The 14,420-nt window shown below is 42.6% G+C and overlaps 1 protein-coding gene across 4 annotated transcripts in view; it reads right to left on the bottom strand.

Moving 5' to 3' along the window:
• Positions 1-10,882, bottom strand: part of smarca2 (SWI/SNF related BAF chromatin remodeling complex subunit ATPase 2) — a 159,754-nt gene extending 148,872 nt beyond the window's left edge. For all 4 annotated transcript variants that reach the window (XM_045695465.2, XM_082961596.1, XM_082961597.1 and 1 more), the window contains exons 1-3: positions 10,763-10,882; positions 8,860-9,075; positions 8,552-8,684 (exon numbers count right to left, since the gene is read on the bottom strand). In XM_045695465.2, coding sequence (XP_045551421.1) covers positions 8,552-8,684; positions 8,860-9,048 — 322 coding nt within the window. In that variant the 5' untranslated portion in view covers positions 9,049-9,075; positions 10,763-10,882. The remainder of the gene's footprint in view (positions 1-8,551; positions 8,685-8,859; positions 9,076-10,762) is intronic.
• Between the last annotated feature and the right edge of the window lie 3,538 nt (positions 10,883-14,420).

The following is a 14,420-nucleotide window of genomic DNA, read 5'->3' as shown; positions in this document are numbered from 1 at the left end:
GATTATACATCAGGTATGTGTGTTATAGATTATACATCAGGTATGTGTGCTATACATCAAGTATGTGTGTTATAGATTATACATCAGGTATGTGTTTTAAACTGTAGATTATATATCAGGTATGTGTTTTATAGATTATACACCAGGTATGTGTGCTATAGATTATACATCAGGTATGTGTGTTATACATCAGGTATGTGTTTAAACTGTAGATCATACATCAGGTATGCGTTTTATAGATTATACATCAGGTATGTGTGTTATAGATTATACATCATGTATGTGTGTTATAGATTATACATCAGGCATGTGTGTTAAAGATTATACATCAGGTATGTGTGTTATAGATTATACATCAGGTATGTGTGTTATAGATTATACATCAGGTATGTGTGTTATAGATTATACATCAGGTATGTGTGTTATAGATTATACATCAGGCATGTGTGTTATAGATTATACATCAGGCATGTGTGTTATAGATTATACATCAGGCATGTGTGTTATAGATTATACATCAGGTATGTGTGCTATAGATTATACATCAGGTATGTGTGTTATACATCAGGTATGTGTGCTATAGATTATACATCAGGTATGTGTGTTATAGATTATACATCAGGTATGTGTGTTATAGATTATACATCAGGCATGTGTTTAAACTGTAGATCATACATCAGGTATGTGTGCTATAGATTATACATCAGGTATGTGTGCTATAGATTATACATCAGGTATGTGTGTTATACATCAGGTATGTGTGTTATACATCAGGTATGTGTGTTATACATCAGGTATGTGTTTAAACTGTAGATCATACATCAGGTATGTGTGTTATAGATTATACATCAGGTATGTGTGTTATAGATTATACATCAGGTATGTGTGTTATACATCAGGTATGTGTGTTATACATCAGGTATGTGTGTTATACATCAGGTATGTGTGTTATACATCAGGTATGTGTGTTATACATCAGGTATGTGTGTTATACATCAGGTATGTGTTTAAACTGTAGATCATACATCAGGTATGTGTGTTATAGATTATACATCAGGTATGTGTGTTATAGATTATACATCAGGTATGTGTGTTATACATCAGGTATGTGTGTTATACATCGGGTATGTGTGTTATACATCGGGTATGTGTGTTATACATCGGGTATGTGTGTTATACATCAGGTATGTGTGTTATACATCAAGTATGTGTGCTATAGATTATACATCAGGTATGTGTGTTATACATCAGGTATGTGTTTTATACATCAGGTATGTGTGCTATAGATTATACATCAGGTATGTGTGTTATACATCAGGTATGTGTGCAATACATCAGGTATGTGTGTTATAGATTATACATCAGGTATGTGTGTTATAGATTATACATCAGGTATGTGTGTTATAGATTATACATCAGGTATGTGTTTTATACATCAGGTATGTGTGTTATAGATTATACATCAGGTATGTGTGTTATAGATTATACATCAGGTATGTGTGTTATAGATTATACATCAGGTATGTGTGTTATACATCAGGTATGTGTGCTATACGTGTTTTAAACATTAGACCTCAGGTATGTGAGCTAAATATTGGAAAATGTAAATACAGTGAGGGAAAAAGTATTTGATCCCCTTCTGATTTTGTACGTTTGCCCACTGACAAAGAAATGATCAGTCCATAATTTGAATGGTAGGTTTATTTGAACAGTGAGAGACAGAATAACAACAACAAAAAATCCAGAAAAACGCATGTCAAAATTGTATAAATTGATTTGCATTTTAATGAGGGAAATAAGTATTTGACCCCCTCTCAATCAGAAAGATTTCTGGCTCCCAGGTGTCTTTTATACAGGTAACGAGCTGAGATTAGGAGCACACTCTTAAAGGGAGTCAATCAGATTCCAAACTCTCCACCATGGCCAAGACCAAAGAGCTCTCCAAGGATGTCAGGGACAAGATTGTAGACCTACACAAGGCTGGAATGGGCTACAAGACCATCGCCAAGCTGCTTGGTGAGAAGGTGACAACAGTTGGTGCGATTATTCGCAAATGGAAGAAACACAAAAGAACTGTCAATCTTCCTCGGCCTGGGGCTCCATGCAAGATCTCATCTCGTGGAGTTGCAATGATCATGAGAACAGTGAGGAATCAGCCCAGAACTACACGGGAGGATCTTGTCAATGATCTCATGGCAGCTGGGACCATAGTCACCAAGAAAACAATTGGTAACACACAACGCCGTGAAGGACTGTCCCCCTGCTCAAGAAAGCACATATACATGCCCGTCTGAAGTTTGCCAATGAGCATCTGAATGATTCAGAGGACAACTGGGTGAAAGTGTTGTGGTCAGATGAGACCAAAATGGAGCTCTTTGGCATCAACTAAACTCGCCGTGTTTGGAGGAGGAGGAATGCTGCATATGACCCCAAGAACACCATCCCCACCGTCAAACATGAAGGTGGAAACATTATGCTTTGGGGGTGTTTTTCTGCTAAGGGGACAGGACAACTTCACCGCATCAAAGGGACGATGGACAGGGCCATGTACCGTCAAATCTTGGGTGAGAACCACCTTCCTTCAGCCAGGGCATTGAAAATGGGTCGTGGATGGGTATTCCAGCATGACAATGACCCAAAACACACAGCCAAGGCAACAAAGGAGTGGCTCAAGAAGAAGCACATTAACCTGTTATGGCTAGGGGGCAGTATTTTCATGGCTGGATAAAAAACGTACCCGATTTAATCTGGTTACTACTCCTGCCCAGTAACTAGAATATGCATATAATTATTGGCTTTGGATAGAAAACACCCTAAAGTTTCTAAAACTGTTTGAATGGTGTCTGTGAGTATAACAGAACTCATATGGCAGGCAAAAACCTGAGAAGATTTCATGCAGGAAGTGGCCTGTCTGACAAGGTGTCGTTCTTCTTGTCTCTGTTTATTGAAGAGTGAGGATCTTAGCGGTCCCGTGACACTTCCTACGGCTGCCATAGGCTCTCAGAAGGCGGCAAAATCCTGAATCGTGGCTTTGCAGGCTCTGGCTGAGAAAAAGTAGCGCGTTTGGGTAGTGGCTGGTTACAGTACTGTGAGACTCAGGCACGGTTACAGTACTGTGAGACTCAGGCTCGTGCCCGCGTCGACCGAAAGCTTTGTTTTCTTTCCTCTGTTTAGCTAAATGGACATTCCCGGTCGGAATATTATCGCTTTTTTACAAGAAAAATGGCATAAAAATGGATTTTAAACAGCGGTTGACATGCTTCGAAGTACGGTAATGGAATATTTAGATTTTTTTGGTCACGAATTGCGCCATGCTCGTAACCCTGATTTACCATTTCGGATAGTGTCTGGGACGCACGAACAAAACGCCGCTATTCGGATATAACGATGGATTATTTTGGACCAAACCAACATTTGTTATTGAAGTAGCAGTCCTGGGAGTGCATTCTGACGAAGACAACAAAAGGTAATCAAACTTTTATGATAGTAAATCTGATATTGGTGAGTGCTAAACTTGCCGGGTGTCTAAATAGCTAGCCCGTGATGGCTGGGCTATGTACTTAGAATATTGCAAAATGTGCTTTCACCAAAAAGCTATTTTAAAATCGGACATATCGAGTGCATAGAGGAGTTCTGTATCTATAATTCTTAAAATAATTGTTATGCTTTTTGTGAACGTTTATCGTGAGTAATTTAGTAAATTGTTAGCAAATTCCCCGGAAGTTTGCGGGGGGTATGCTAGTTCTGAACGTCACATGCTAATGTAAAAAGCTGTTTTTTTATATAAATATGAACTTGATTGAACAAAACATGCATGTATTGTATAACATAATGTCCTAGGTGTGTCATCTGATGAAGATCATCAAAGGTTAGTGCTGCATTTAGCTGTCTTCTGGGTTTTTGTGACATTATATGCTAGCTTGAAAAATGGGTGTCTGATTATTTCTGGCTTGGTACTCTGCTGACATAATCTAATGTTTTGCTTTCGCTGTAAAGCCTTTTTGAAATCGGACAGTGTGGTTAGATAAAGGAGAGTCTTGTCTTTAAAATGCTGTGAAATAGTCATATGTTTGAAAAATTGAAGTTTTTGTATTTTTGAGGAATTTGTAATTCGCGCCACGCCTATCATTGGATATTGGAGCAGGTGTTCCGCTAGCGGAACGTCTAGATGTAAGAGGTTAAGATCCTGGAGTGGCCTAGCCAGTCTCCAGACCTTAATCCCATAGAAAATCTGTGGAGGGAGCTGAAGGTTCGAGTTGCCAAACGTCAGCCTTGAAACCTTAATGACTTGGAGAAGATCTGCAAAGAGGAGTGGGACAAAATCCCTCCTGAGATGTGTGCAAACCTGGTGGCCAACTACAAGAAACGTCTGACCTCTGTGATTGCCAACAAGGGTTTTTCCACCAAGTACTAAGTCATGTTTTGCAGAGGGGTCAAATACTTATTTCCCTCATTAAAATGCAAATCAATTTATAACATTTTTGACATGCGTTTTTCTGGATTTTTTTTGTTGTTATTCTGTCACTCACTGTTCAAATAAACCTACCATTAAAATTATAGACTGATCATTTCTTTGTCAGTGGGAAAACGTGCAAAATCAGCAGGGGATCAAATACTTTTTTCCATCACTGTAAGAATGTGGATCAATGTGTTGGTGATAGTAAATGAGGCAACAGAGCAAATAACCCTGGACTGTAAACTGTCAAAACATATTGATGCAATGGTAGCTAAAATAGGGAGAAGTCTGTCTGTAATAAAGTGCTGCTCTGCTTTCTTGACATCACAATCAATTAAACAAGTCCTATAGGCCTTAGGTTCATCACACCTGGACTACTGCCCAGTTATATGGTCAAGTGACATAAAGACAAACATAGGTAAAGTACAGTTGGACCAGAACAGAGCAGCACAGCTGACCCTTAGATGTACACAGAGGGCTAATATCAATAACATGCATGTCAATCTCTCCTGGCTCAAAGTAGAGAGATTGACTGCATCATTACTTGTCTTTGAGAGGTATTGATGTGTTGTTGAAAACACCAAACTCTCTGTTCAAACAGCTAACACACACTCAGACACCCAAGATACGCCACCAGAGGTCTCTTCACAGTCCCCAAGTCCAGAACAGACTCTGGGAAGCACACAGTACTACACAGAGCCATGACTACATGGAAGTCTCTTCCACATCAGTTACCCAAGATAGCAGTAAAATCTAAAAAACAAACAAACCGATAAAACAACACCTCACGGCACAACGCAGACTGTGACTACACACACACACACACACACACACACATTATAATATTGTACACTAGCGCCAGCCCGGCCTACGGGTGGTAAATCATTGAATCTGATTAATTGTATTCAATGCAACTCAACCTTTGAGGACTACAACCATATAAATAGAATGTATTTATGCCTATTAATAAACCATTGTAAACTTCCTGTCCATGGTTATTTTGCTCACTGTGCTTACTGTCAATTTCTCACTGTCACCCTACGTTCACACATTGATTTCATACAGAAAAATGCAACTAGGGCCATGTAAACAATTGTTAGGCTACTCATTTAGAATCCACCGGTGGCACCTTGTGTGACCATAAGTTTGTGTGAGACCGGGCACAGTAAAATAATTTGGTTGCAAAAGTTACTGGTCTTCCATACACCTTAGAAGGCCCTTCATCACACCTAAGTGATAATGCCCAAGAAGCCAGTATTTGGCAGATATATTGGCACAGGATTCATCGAGGGCCGTCAAATCGTGCCAATATAACCTCCAAACAACAGCTTCAAGGGCATAATTAGATCAAATCACATTTTATTTGTCAAATGCGCCGAATACAACAGGTGTAGACCTTACCGTGAAATGCTTACTTACAAACCCTTAACCAACAATGCAGTTCAAGAAATAGAGTTAAGAAAATATTTACAAAATAAACTAAAGTAAAAAAATAAATAAAATCAAAATGTAACAAGAAATAATAACGAGGCTATATACAGGGGGTACGAGTCAATGTGCGGAGGTACAGGTTAGTCAAGATAATTTCAAAGTGACTGTGCATAGATAATAAACAGCGAGTAGCAGCAGTGTAGAAACAAAGGGGGGGGGGTCAATTTAAATAGTCCTGGTGGACATTAGATGAATTGTTCAGCAGCCTTATGGCTTGGGGATAGAAGCTGTTAAGGAGCCTTTTGGTCCTAGACTTGGGGCTCCGGTACCGCTTGCCGTGCGGTAGCAGAGAGAAAAGTCTATGACTGGAGTTTGACATTTTCTGGGCATTCCTCTGACACTGCCTAGTATATAGGTCCTGGATGTCAGGAAGTTTGGCCCTAGTGATGTACTGGGCCATACGCACTACCCTCTGTAGCACCTTACGGTCAGATGTCGAGCAGTTGCCATACCAGGTGGCGATGCAACCGGTCAAGATCCTCTCGATAGTGGAGCTGTAGAACTTTTTGAAGAGCTGGGGAGGCCCCAGTGTTGAGGATCAGCTTGGTTAGGAAAGCTTTTAATAGTCACAGTGGGTACAACATCTCCTATACACCGAGTCAGTGTATACGTAAATGTTATTCTCTGAGGCTACCCGGAACATATCCCAGTCCGCATGATCGAAACAATCTTGAAGCACGGAATCCGACTGGTCAGAACAGCATTGGATAGAACTAAGCATGGGCACTTCCTGTTTGAGTGTCTGCCTAAGGAAGGGAGCAACAAGATGGAGTCTTGTTGGGGGGGGGCTTGTTTAAGAAAGGGCGAAACTAACTGGGCTCCCGACTACCACCCCTCAACTAACTGGGCTCCCGACTACCACCCCTCAACTAACTGGGCTCCCGACTACCACCCCTCAACTAACTGGGCCCCCGACTACCACCCCTCAACTAACGCCCCCGACTACCACCCCTCAACTAACTGGGCTCCCGACTACCACCCCTCCCCTAACTGGGCTCCCGACTACCACCCCTCCCCTAACTGGGCTCCCGACCACCACCCCTCCCCTAACTGGGCTCCCGACCACCACCCCTCCCCTAACTGGGCTCCCGACTACCACCCCTCAGCTAACTGGGCTCCCGACTACCACCCCTCAACTAACTGGGCTCCCGACTACCACACCTCAACTAACTGGGCTCCCGACTACCACCCCTCAACTAACTGGGCTCCCGAATACCACCCCTCAACTAACTGGGCTCCCGACTACCACCCCTCAACTAACTGGGCTCCCGACTACCACCCCTCAACTAACTGGGCTCCCGACTACCACCCCTCAACTAACTGGGCTCCCGACTACCACCCCTCAACTAACTGGGCTCCCGACTACCACCCCTCCCCTAACTGGGCTACCGACTACCAGCCCTCCCCTAACTGGGCTCCAAGACTACCACCCCTCAACTAACTGGGCTCCCGACTACCACCCCTCAACTAACTGGGCTCCCGACTACCACCCCTCCCCTAACTGGGCTACCGACTACCACCCCTCCCCTAACTGGGCTCCAAGACTACCACCCCTCCCCTAACTGGGCTCCAAGACTACCACCCCTCAACTAACTGGGCTCCCGACTACCACCCCTCCCCTAACTGGGCTCCCGACTACCACCCCTCCTCCCCTAACTGGGCTCCCGACCACCACCCCTCCCCTAACTGGGCTCCCGACCACCACCCCTATATACATATACATATATTATACATATTCTGTTTTACAGAAAGTGAATAGATCAATTGATAACGACAAAGTCACACGTTGTATAAGATTACTTCCCAAGGAAAGTCAAATTTCTTTGACTCCTTTACTTTAGACAGTCATAGCTCAGCTTGTGAATGTCATAGAGACAAACCAAAGACACGCATCAGAGTCAGGTATTCCTCTGACATTTTACAGCTTTTTTTCTAAACTAAAGCATTGCAGATTAATGCATTTTTTTATTGGTATAAAAAAATTGCAAATTGTTAAAAAAATTATATATATATATATATATATATATAAGTACACTGAGTGTACAAAACATTAAGAACACCTGCTTTTTCCATAACAGACTGACCAGACGAATCCAGGTGAAAGCTATGAGCCCTTACTGATGTCACTTGTTAAATCCACTTCAATCAGTGTAGATGAAAGGGGGGAGACGGGTTAAAGGATTTCTAAGCCTTGAGACATGGATTGTTCGTGTGCCATTCAGAGGTTGAATGGGCAAGAAAAAAGATTTACCTGCCTTTGAACGGGTTATGGTAGTAGGTGCCATGTTCACCTGTTTGAGTGTGTCAAGAACTGCAACGCTGCTGGGTTTTTCACTCTCAACAGTTTCCTTTGTGTATCAAGAATGGTCCACCACCCAAATGACATCCAGCAAACTGGACAACTGTAGGAAGCATTGGAGCCAACATGGACCAGCATCCATATGAAATGCTTTCGACACCTTGTAGAACAAACTGATGCTGTTCTGAGGGCAAAAGGGGGTGCAACTCCATATTAGGAAGGTGTTCCTAATGCTTTGTACACTCAGTGTATATAGCTTTCTACATTACTGTATTTGCTGTGCTGTGTTTTGTCGCTGTGTTTACCTTGGTTGCTGTGCTGGTCCAGAGGGCTCTGTGAAGGGCCCATTCCGCTGTGTAGCGCCCTCATCCCAACTCCCTTCATCTGGCCATAGTTCGTCTCATCTCCCATCCCCTTCTCATCAACCCCCTCCATCGGCTGGAAACACATTCACATCAACCTGGGATACTGTGGCTCGCCTTTAGTGAAGTGCATAACGCACATATCATACAATTTTCATATAGTCATTCAATAGGATATCTGTAGCATATTTGATATACTGTATCATTCAGCAACTTCAGCACTGTGGGTGTGTTGTAGTGTTGAGGATTACCTGGTGCATGGGGTGCATGGTGTCCTGAAGGTAGTCCCCAGCCCCCTGCCCCTGTAGGCTGTGGGGTCCGCTGGGGGGTCCGGAGCTAGGGGAGGGTCCTGGTCCTGGGCCGGGGGACCGGCCTGGGCACGGCGAGGGACCCGGGTGGGGCTGGGACATACCACCCGCATGCTCCGTAGGGGTGGACATCTTGTTTTTTTACTTTCTGTAAGTCAGCTTGAGATATTTCAGACACTAATCATTATTGGTAATTGGGAATAGACATCAAATGATAGGCTATACATCAAAATAGGTCACTACACGTCATAGGATGAGTATTTATAATAAAATAAGTGTGAATTTTTAGATGATACAACTAAACAGTGTGGGGCAATTCCCCAGTAACAGAATGATGCTGAAACTCTGATTTTTTTTCACTTTAAAATGTATGTCAAACAATTGCACTGTTAAACAAACCATACAACTCTATGCACAAGGATTACATTTAACAATTTCCACTGTTAAAAGTAGTGCCATCATTCTGTTTCCAAACGGAGCAAATGTAACTCAAAGTCTGTTTAAGAACGTTGAACAACATTTTATGGAAACGAGTAGTTCGGTACAAACCGTAACACAACAAAGCAAACGTTTCATGGAACTGAACTGACCCCATGTAGTAGTTTGGGTTCAGACCAAGCCCCCAGCCAAAGGTACCAGTGTTCTTCAAGTAAATGTGTTTTTGGAAAATGTGAACTGGAAATTGTTAAAAGTAGTCCTTGTGCATACACTTGTATAGTCTGTTTAACTTTGCAATCATTGGTTTTTGTATAGATCATTCTGTTATCGTGGAATGTCCCTGTGATAAAAACGGGTAGGAAAACACAGGGTTTGGAACAGCCGAAGCAGAGCAGCGGAGCGTCTACATTTGCATAGAAATGTCCTGACTTAACCCAACACGCCTCCTCCCAGCTGACTGACCTGTCAACACCTGCATATGCGAAGTGTTTCATTAATATCAAGATAAATATCTTTATTTCATTTACTGTAGCTACGCATATTACCCGCATAACTGGATTATCGAATGTGTGAGCATTAATGGCGCATAGTTTCGTCAATTTCAACCAAAATAGCTTTGTAGCTTAGTAGCTTAGTGAAGCAAACCAAAGTACGCATACGTCTAAGTCACCTAAACAATGTACAGGCTTTACACAAGACAACGCAAATAGCGAAGATAACGGTTTGGCATGTTTTTAATCACATGCTGAAAACAAGAACGGTCGACTGAATTGTCATTTCCTGACCAAACATGTAATCTGAAAGCAGGCCTCAACTTTTGCAGGTCTGTCAACGCTGTTGCAAAGTAGCTATTTATTTAATTAACATTTGTCAGTCATCTCGCAAAAAAAAAAAAAAAAAAATGTCTACGTTAATACGCGGATGCATGAAATGATGGCAAAGCATTTGCGTTGTTGCTAAAATGGATCAAATCGTGTCCAGATGTTGTGCAGCGCTGATTGGATCATGTCTTCCCCCTGAATGGAACCGTTTCTCTGCTCAACTTCTAACATGGTGGCCGTTGCTAACAACCAAAATAAACCGTCAGTTACGGGAAATAAAAGTTGACATGTGATCACGCAGAATAAAATTACATTTATTAGGATTTACGAAGCTGTGTTTTTTTTTTTTTACCTCAACTCATGATATAAAAACGGATAATTCAACAGAACGAATAGTTCCAATTGAAGTACGATGGCTAACGGTAGTTAACAGTAGCTAGCTAAGTTAGCTAGCTAGCAAAAGCATGCCACCAACTTCAAATCAAATGTACTGTAACCTACTAATAACAAGCTAGCTAGCAACGTAACGGCCCATAAACATTCGGTATAACTATTTGTCAAATACAGTAAACTTGAACTCTATTTACCTTACGGTAGACTAAACGGAATTCAGTCTTAATATATATATATATATATATATATATTGCTGCTTTAAAATATGACTGCCATCTGTACGGTCCCTCCCCCTCTGTTTCTCTGACGTCTCCAATTCAGGCTCTTTTGATTTGTCTAGACTACACGAAATGCCACCACACTGTGAAATGATTGGTTAAAGAATACATCAATTATTACTTTCTCCGTTCTAGGGCGGGACTAATGTTCAGAAATCACTGAGAGAGAGAAAGAAGTGTCTTGGTGCGTGTGGAAAACTCGTTATTACAGTGCCCGCCCTGACAAAGTTTCCAACGCGATGTTACAAAACATTTACGTGCAAAATAAATACACCGAAATTAAATTGAAAACGTGCTCCTCCTTAACCGCATGATTCGCTATGCACAAAGGCTGTGTAGCTTTGTCTATTCCTTGACTTTCCCGAAGGAGCTGTGCTGTGTGCATGTAGCATTGCAAAAGCCACTGATAATTATATTTAAGTCTTGACATCCTTCTGTTGTTGTTTCTTGTTGTAAACTTACATATCCCATCATTCAAATATTTGATTAAAGAGGAAATTAATGTGATTATGTGGCAAATGGTGAACATGCCAGAACAGTATTATAGTAGGCCTAGTGTGATTATCTGGTCAAGTGTTTAGTTTTCGTTAATATAAACAAACATCTGATAGAATATCTAGAGCCAGGAGTTTTTCCTGACCACATGACCTGATGAGGGTTAACTCCTGGATAGATAGACCTGCTACAGAGTGACTGTCTGTAGACCTGATGAGATGAGGGTTAACTCCTGGATAGATAGACCTGCTACAGAGTGACTGTCTGTAGACCTGATGAGGGTTAACTCCTGGATAGATAGACCTGCTATAGAGTGACTGTAGACCTGATGAGGGTTAACTCCTGGATAGATAGACCTGCTATAGAGTGACTGTCTGTAGACCTGATGAGATGAGGGTTAACTCCTGGATAGATATACCTGCTATAGAGTGACTGTCTGTAGACCTGATGAGATGAGGGTTAACTCCTGGATAGATAGGCCTGCTACAGAGTGACTGTTTGTAGACCTGATGAGGGTTAACTCCTGGATAGATAGGCCTGCTATAGAGTGACTGTCTGTAGACCTGAATAGGGTTAACTCCTGGATAGATAGACCTGCTACAGAGTGACTGTCTGTAGACCTGATGAGGGTTAACTCCTGGATAGATAGACCTGCTACAGAGTGACTGTCTGTAGACCTGATGAGGGTTAACTCCTGGATAGATAGACCTGCTACAGAGTGACTGTCTGTAGACCTGATGAGGGTTAACTCCTGGATAGATAGACCTGCTATGGAGTGATGGTCTGTAGACCTGATGAGGGTTAACTCCTGGATAGATAGACCTGCTATAGAGTGACTGTCTGTAGACCTGATGAGATGAAGGTTAATTCCTGGATAGATAGACCTGCTATAGAGTGACTGTCTGTAGACCTGATGAGGGTTAACTCCTGGATAGATAGACCTGCTATAGAGTGACTGTCTGTAGACCTGATGAGATGAGGGTTAATTCCTGGATAGATAGACCTGCTATAGAGTGACTGTCTGTAGACCTGATGAGGGTTAACTCCTGGATAGATAGACCTGCTATAGAGTGACTGTCTGTAGACCTGATGAGGGTTAACTCCTGGATAGATAGACCTGCTATAGAGTGACTGTCTGTAGACCTGATGAGGGTTAACTCCTGGATAGATAGGCATGCTATAGAGTGATGGTCTGTAGACCTGATGAGGGTTAACTCCTGGATAGATAGACCTGCTACAGAGTGACTGTCTGTAGACCTGATGAGATGAGGGTTAACTCCTGGATAGATAGGCCTGCTACAGAGAGCAAACCAGTGACCATCTGTAGATGAGCAAAAATTAGTTAGAAGTGAAATTACAATATAGCTGCTCTTCCACATAAAACCAGTAGAGGGCAACATTGGCTAACATTTACCTGGAACTTTAGCGTCAGAGTTGGGCACACACTAGGCTACAGCAGGCTAGGAGGGAATTTCCCCAATTCCCACACGTAGCCACCACACCATAAACAGCCTGTAAGTTAGTCCAGCTGCTGCCTCCCTAACTACCTTTCCACCTGTGTCTGCCTGCCTGCTTCCCTCCCTTCCTACCTGCCTCCCTCCCTCCCTACCTGCCTGCCTCTCTACCTACCTACCTACCTACTTTCCTCCCTACCTACCTACCTACCTACCTACCTACCTACCTACCTACCTACCTACCTACCTACCTACCTACCTACCTGTCTTCCTCCCTCCCTACCTGCCTCCCTACCTGCTTCCCTGCCTACCTGCCTCCCATACCTACCTGCCTCTATCCCTGCCTGCCTCCCTCCCTGCCTCCCTTCCTGCTTCCCAACCTACCTTCCTCCTTCCCTCCCTGTCTCCCACCTACCTGCCTCCCTTCCTGCCTCCACACCTACCTGTCACCCTACCTACCTGTCTCCCTACCTACCTGTCTCCCTCCCTGCCTCGTTCCCTACCTGCCCACCTGTGTCTGCCTGCCTGCCTACCTACTTACCAACCTACCTGCCCGCCTCCCTACCTACCTGCCTGCCATGTTGGACAGCAGAGAGAGCAACCAGAGAACTGTAAGCTCTAAACCAACATGTCATGTTTAGAGTGATGTAGTGAAACCACCATTTAAATCTCCTTCAGCCTAATGAGAAGCTAAAAGGCAGGAGATGCAAATAGCCCATCAACAGGGTCTCTCACATTTGCATTCCCTGACATCAGAAACTTTGTTGATGATGTCACACAAACACACAGCTGTCTGATTTATATGGTTAAACTTGAAAAGCAAACAAAACAATTTACAATCTTTATTAAATATGCAGTTTTACATTTACTTGACCATGCCCACATTGAAATATATTATAGATATTATTATATATTATAGATATTTAACAGAGTAAAAAATACTTTTCAAGTTTGCAGTATGGTCCATGTCTCAGAAGATAAACAACAGTTTCTCACCTTTTTACTGTGGTTTAATATTTGGTCAACACACCGAAAATGTTCAAACAGTACAATATGACAGGCCTCCTGAATAGTGCAGTGGTCTAAGGCACTGCATCACAGGCTGTGCCACAACCTGCCGTGCCCGGGAGCCCCCAGCGCCGTCCGGGTTAGGGTAGGGTTTGGCCGGGAGGCTTTCCTTGGCTCAGATCTATTATAATTGTGCCGGTGGGAATGGCTGCCATTTTATGTGCTCCTAACCAACTGTGCTATTTTGTTTGTTTTGTCGCATTGTTTGTAACTCATTTTGTTCATAATCTCTTATGATGGAAAAGAGCTTCTGGACATCAGAACAGCGATTACTCACCTCAAACTGGACAAAGATTTTTTGTTTAAGAAGTCCAACGGGAATTATGTACTGCTTTGTCAAAACAAGGTCAAAATCCCTGTCATCTCCGGGAAAAAAAGGAGGAAAAGGGGAAGGAGGGTGGTGGTGCCTTGTAAGAATTTGTAGACGAGTAGGTAAGCCCCCACTTCCCTCCGTATTTTTGACCAACGTGCAATCATTGGAAAACAAACTGGACGATCTACGATTAAGACTATCCTACCAACGGGATATTAAAAACTGTAATATCTGATGTTTCACC

The sequence above is a fragment of the Salmo salar genome, chromosome 15, assembly GCF_965601325.2.
Source record: "Salmo salar chromosome 15, fSalSal1, whole genome shotgun sequence".
Taxonomy (NCBI): domain Eukaryota; kingdom Metazoa; phylum Chordata; class Actinopteri; order Salmoniformes; family Salmonidae; genus Salmo; species Salmo salar.
The sequence above is the reverse complement of the archived record's forward strand: the minus strand, read 5'-3'. Positions and strand labels throughout refer to the sequence as shown.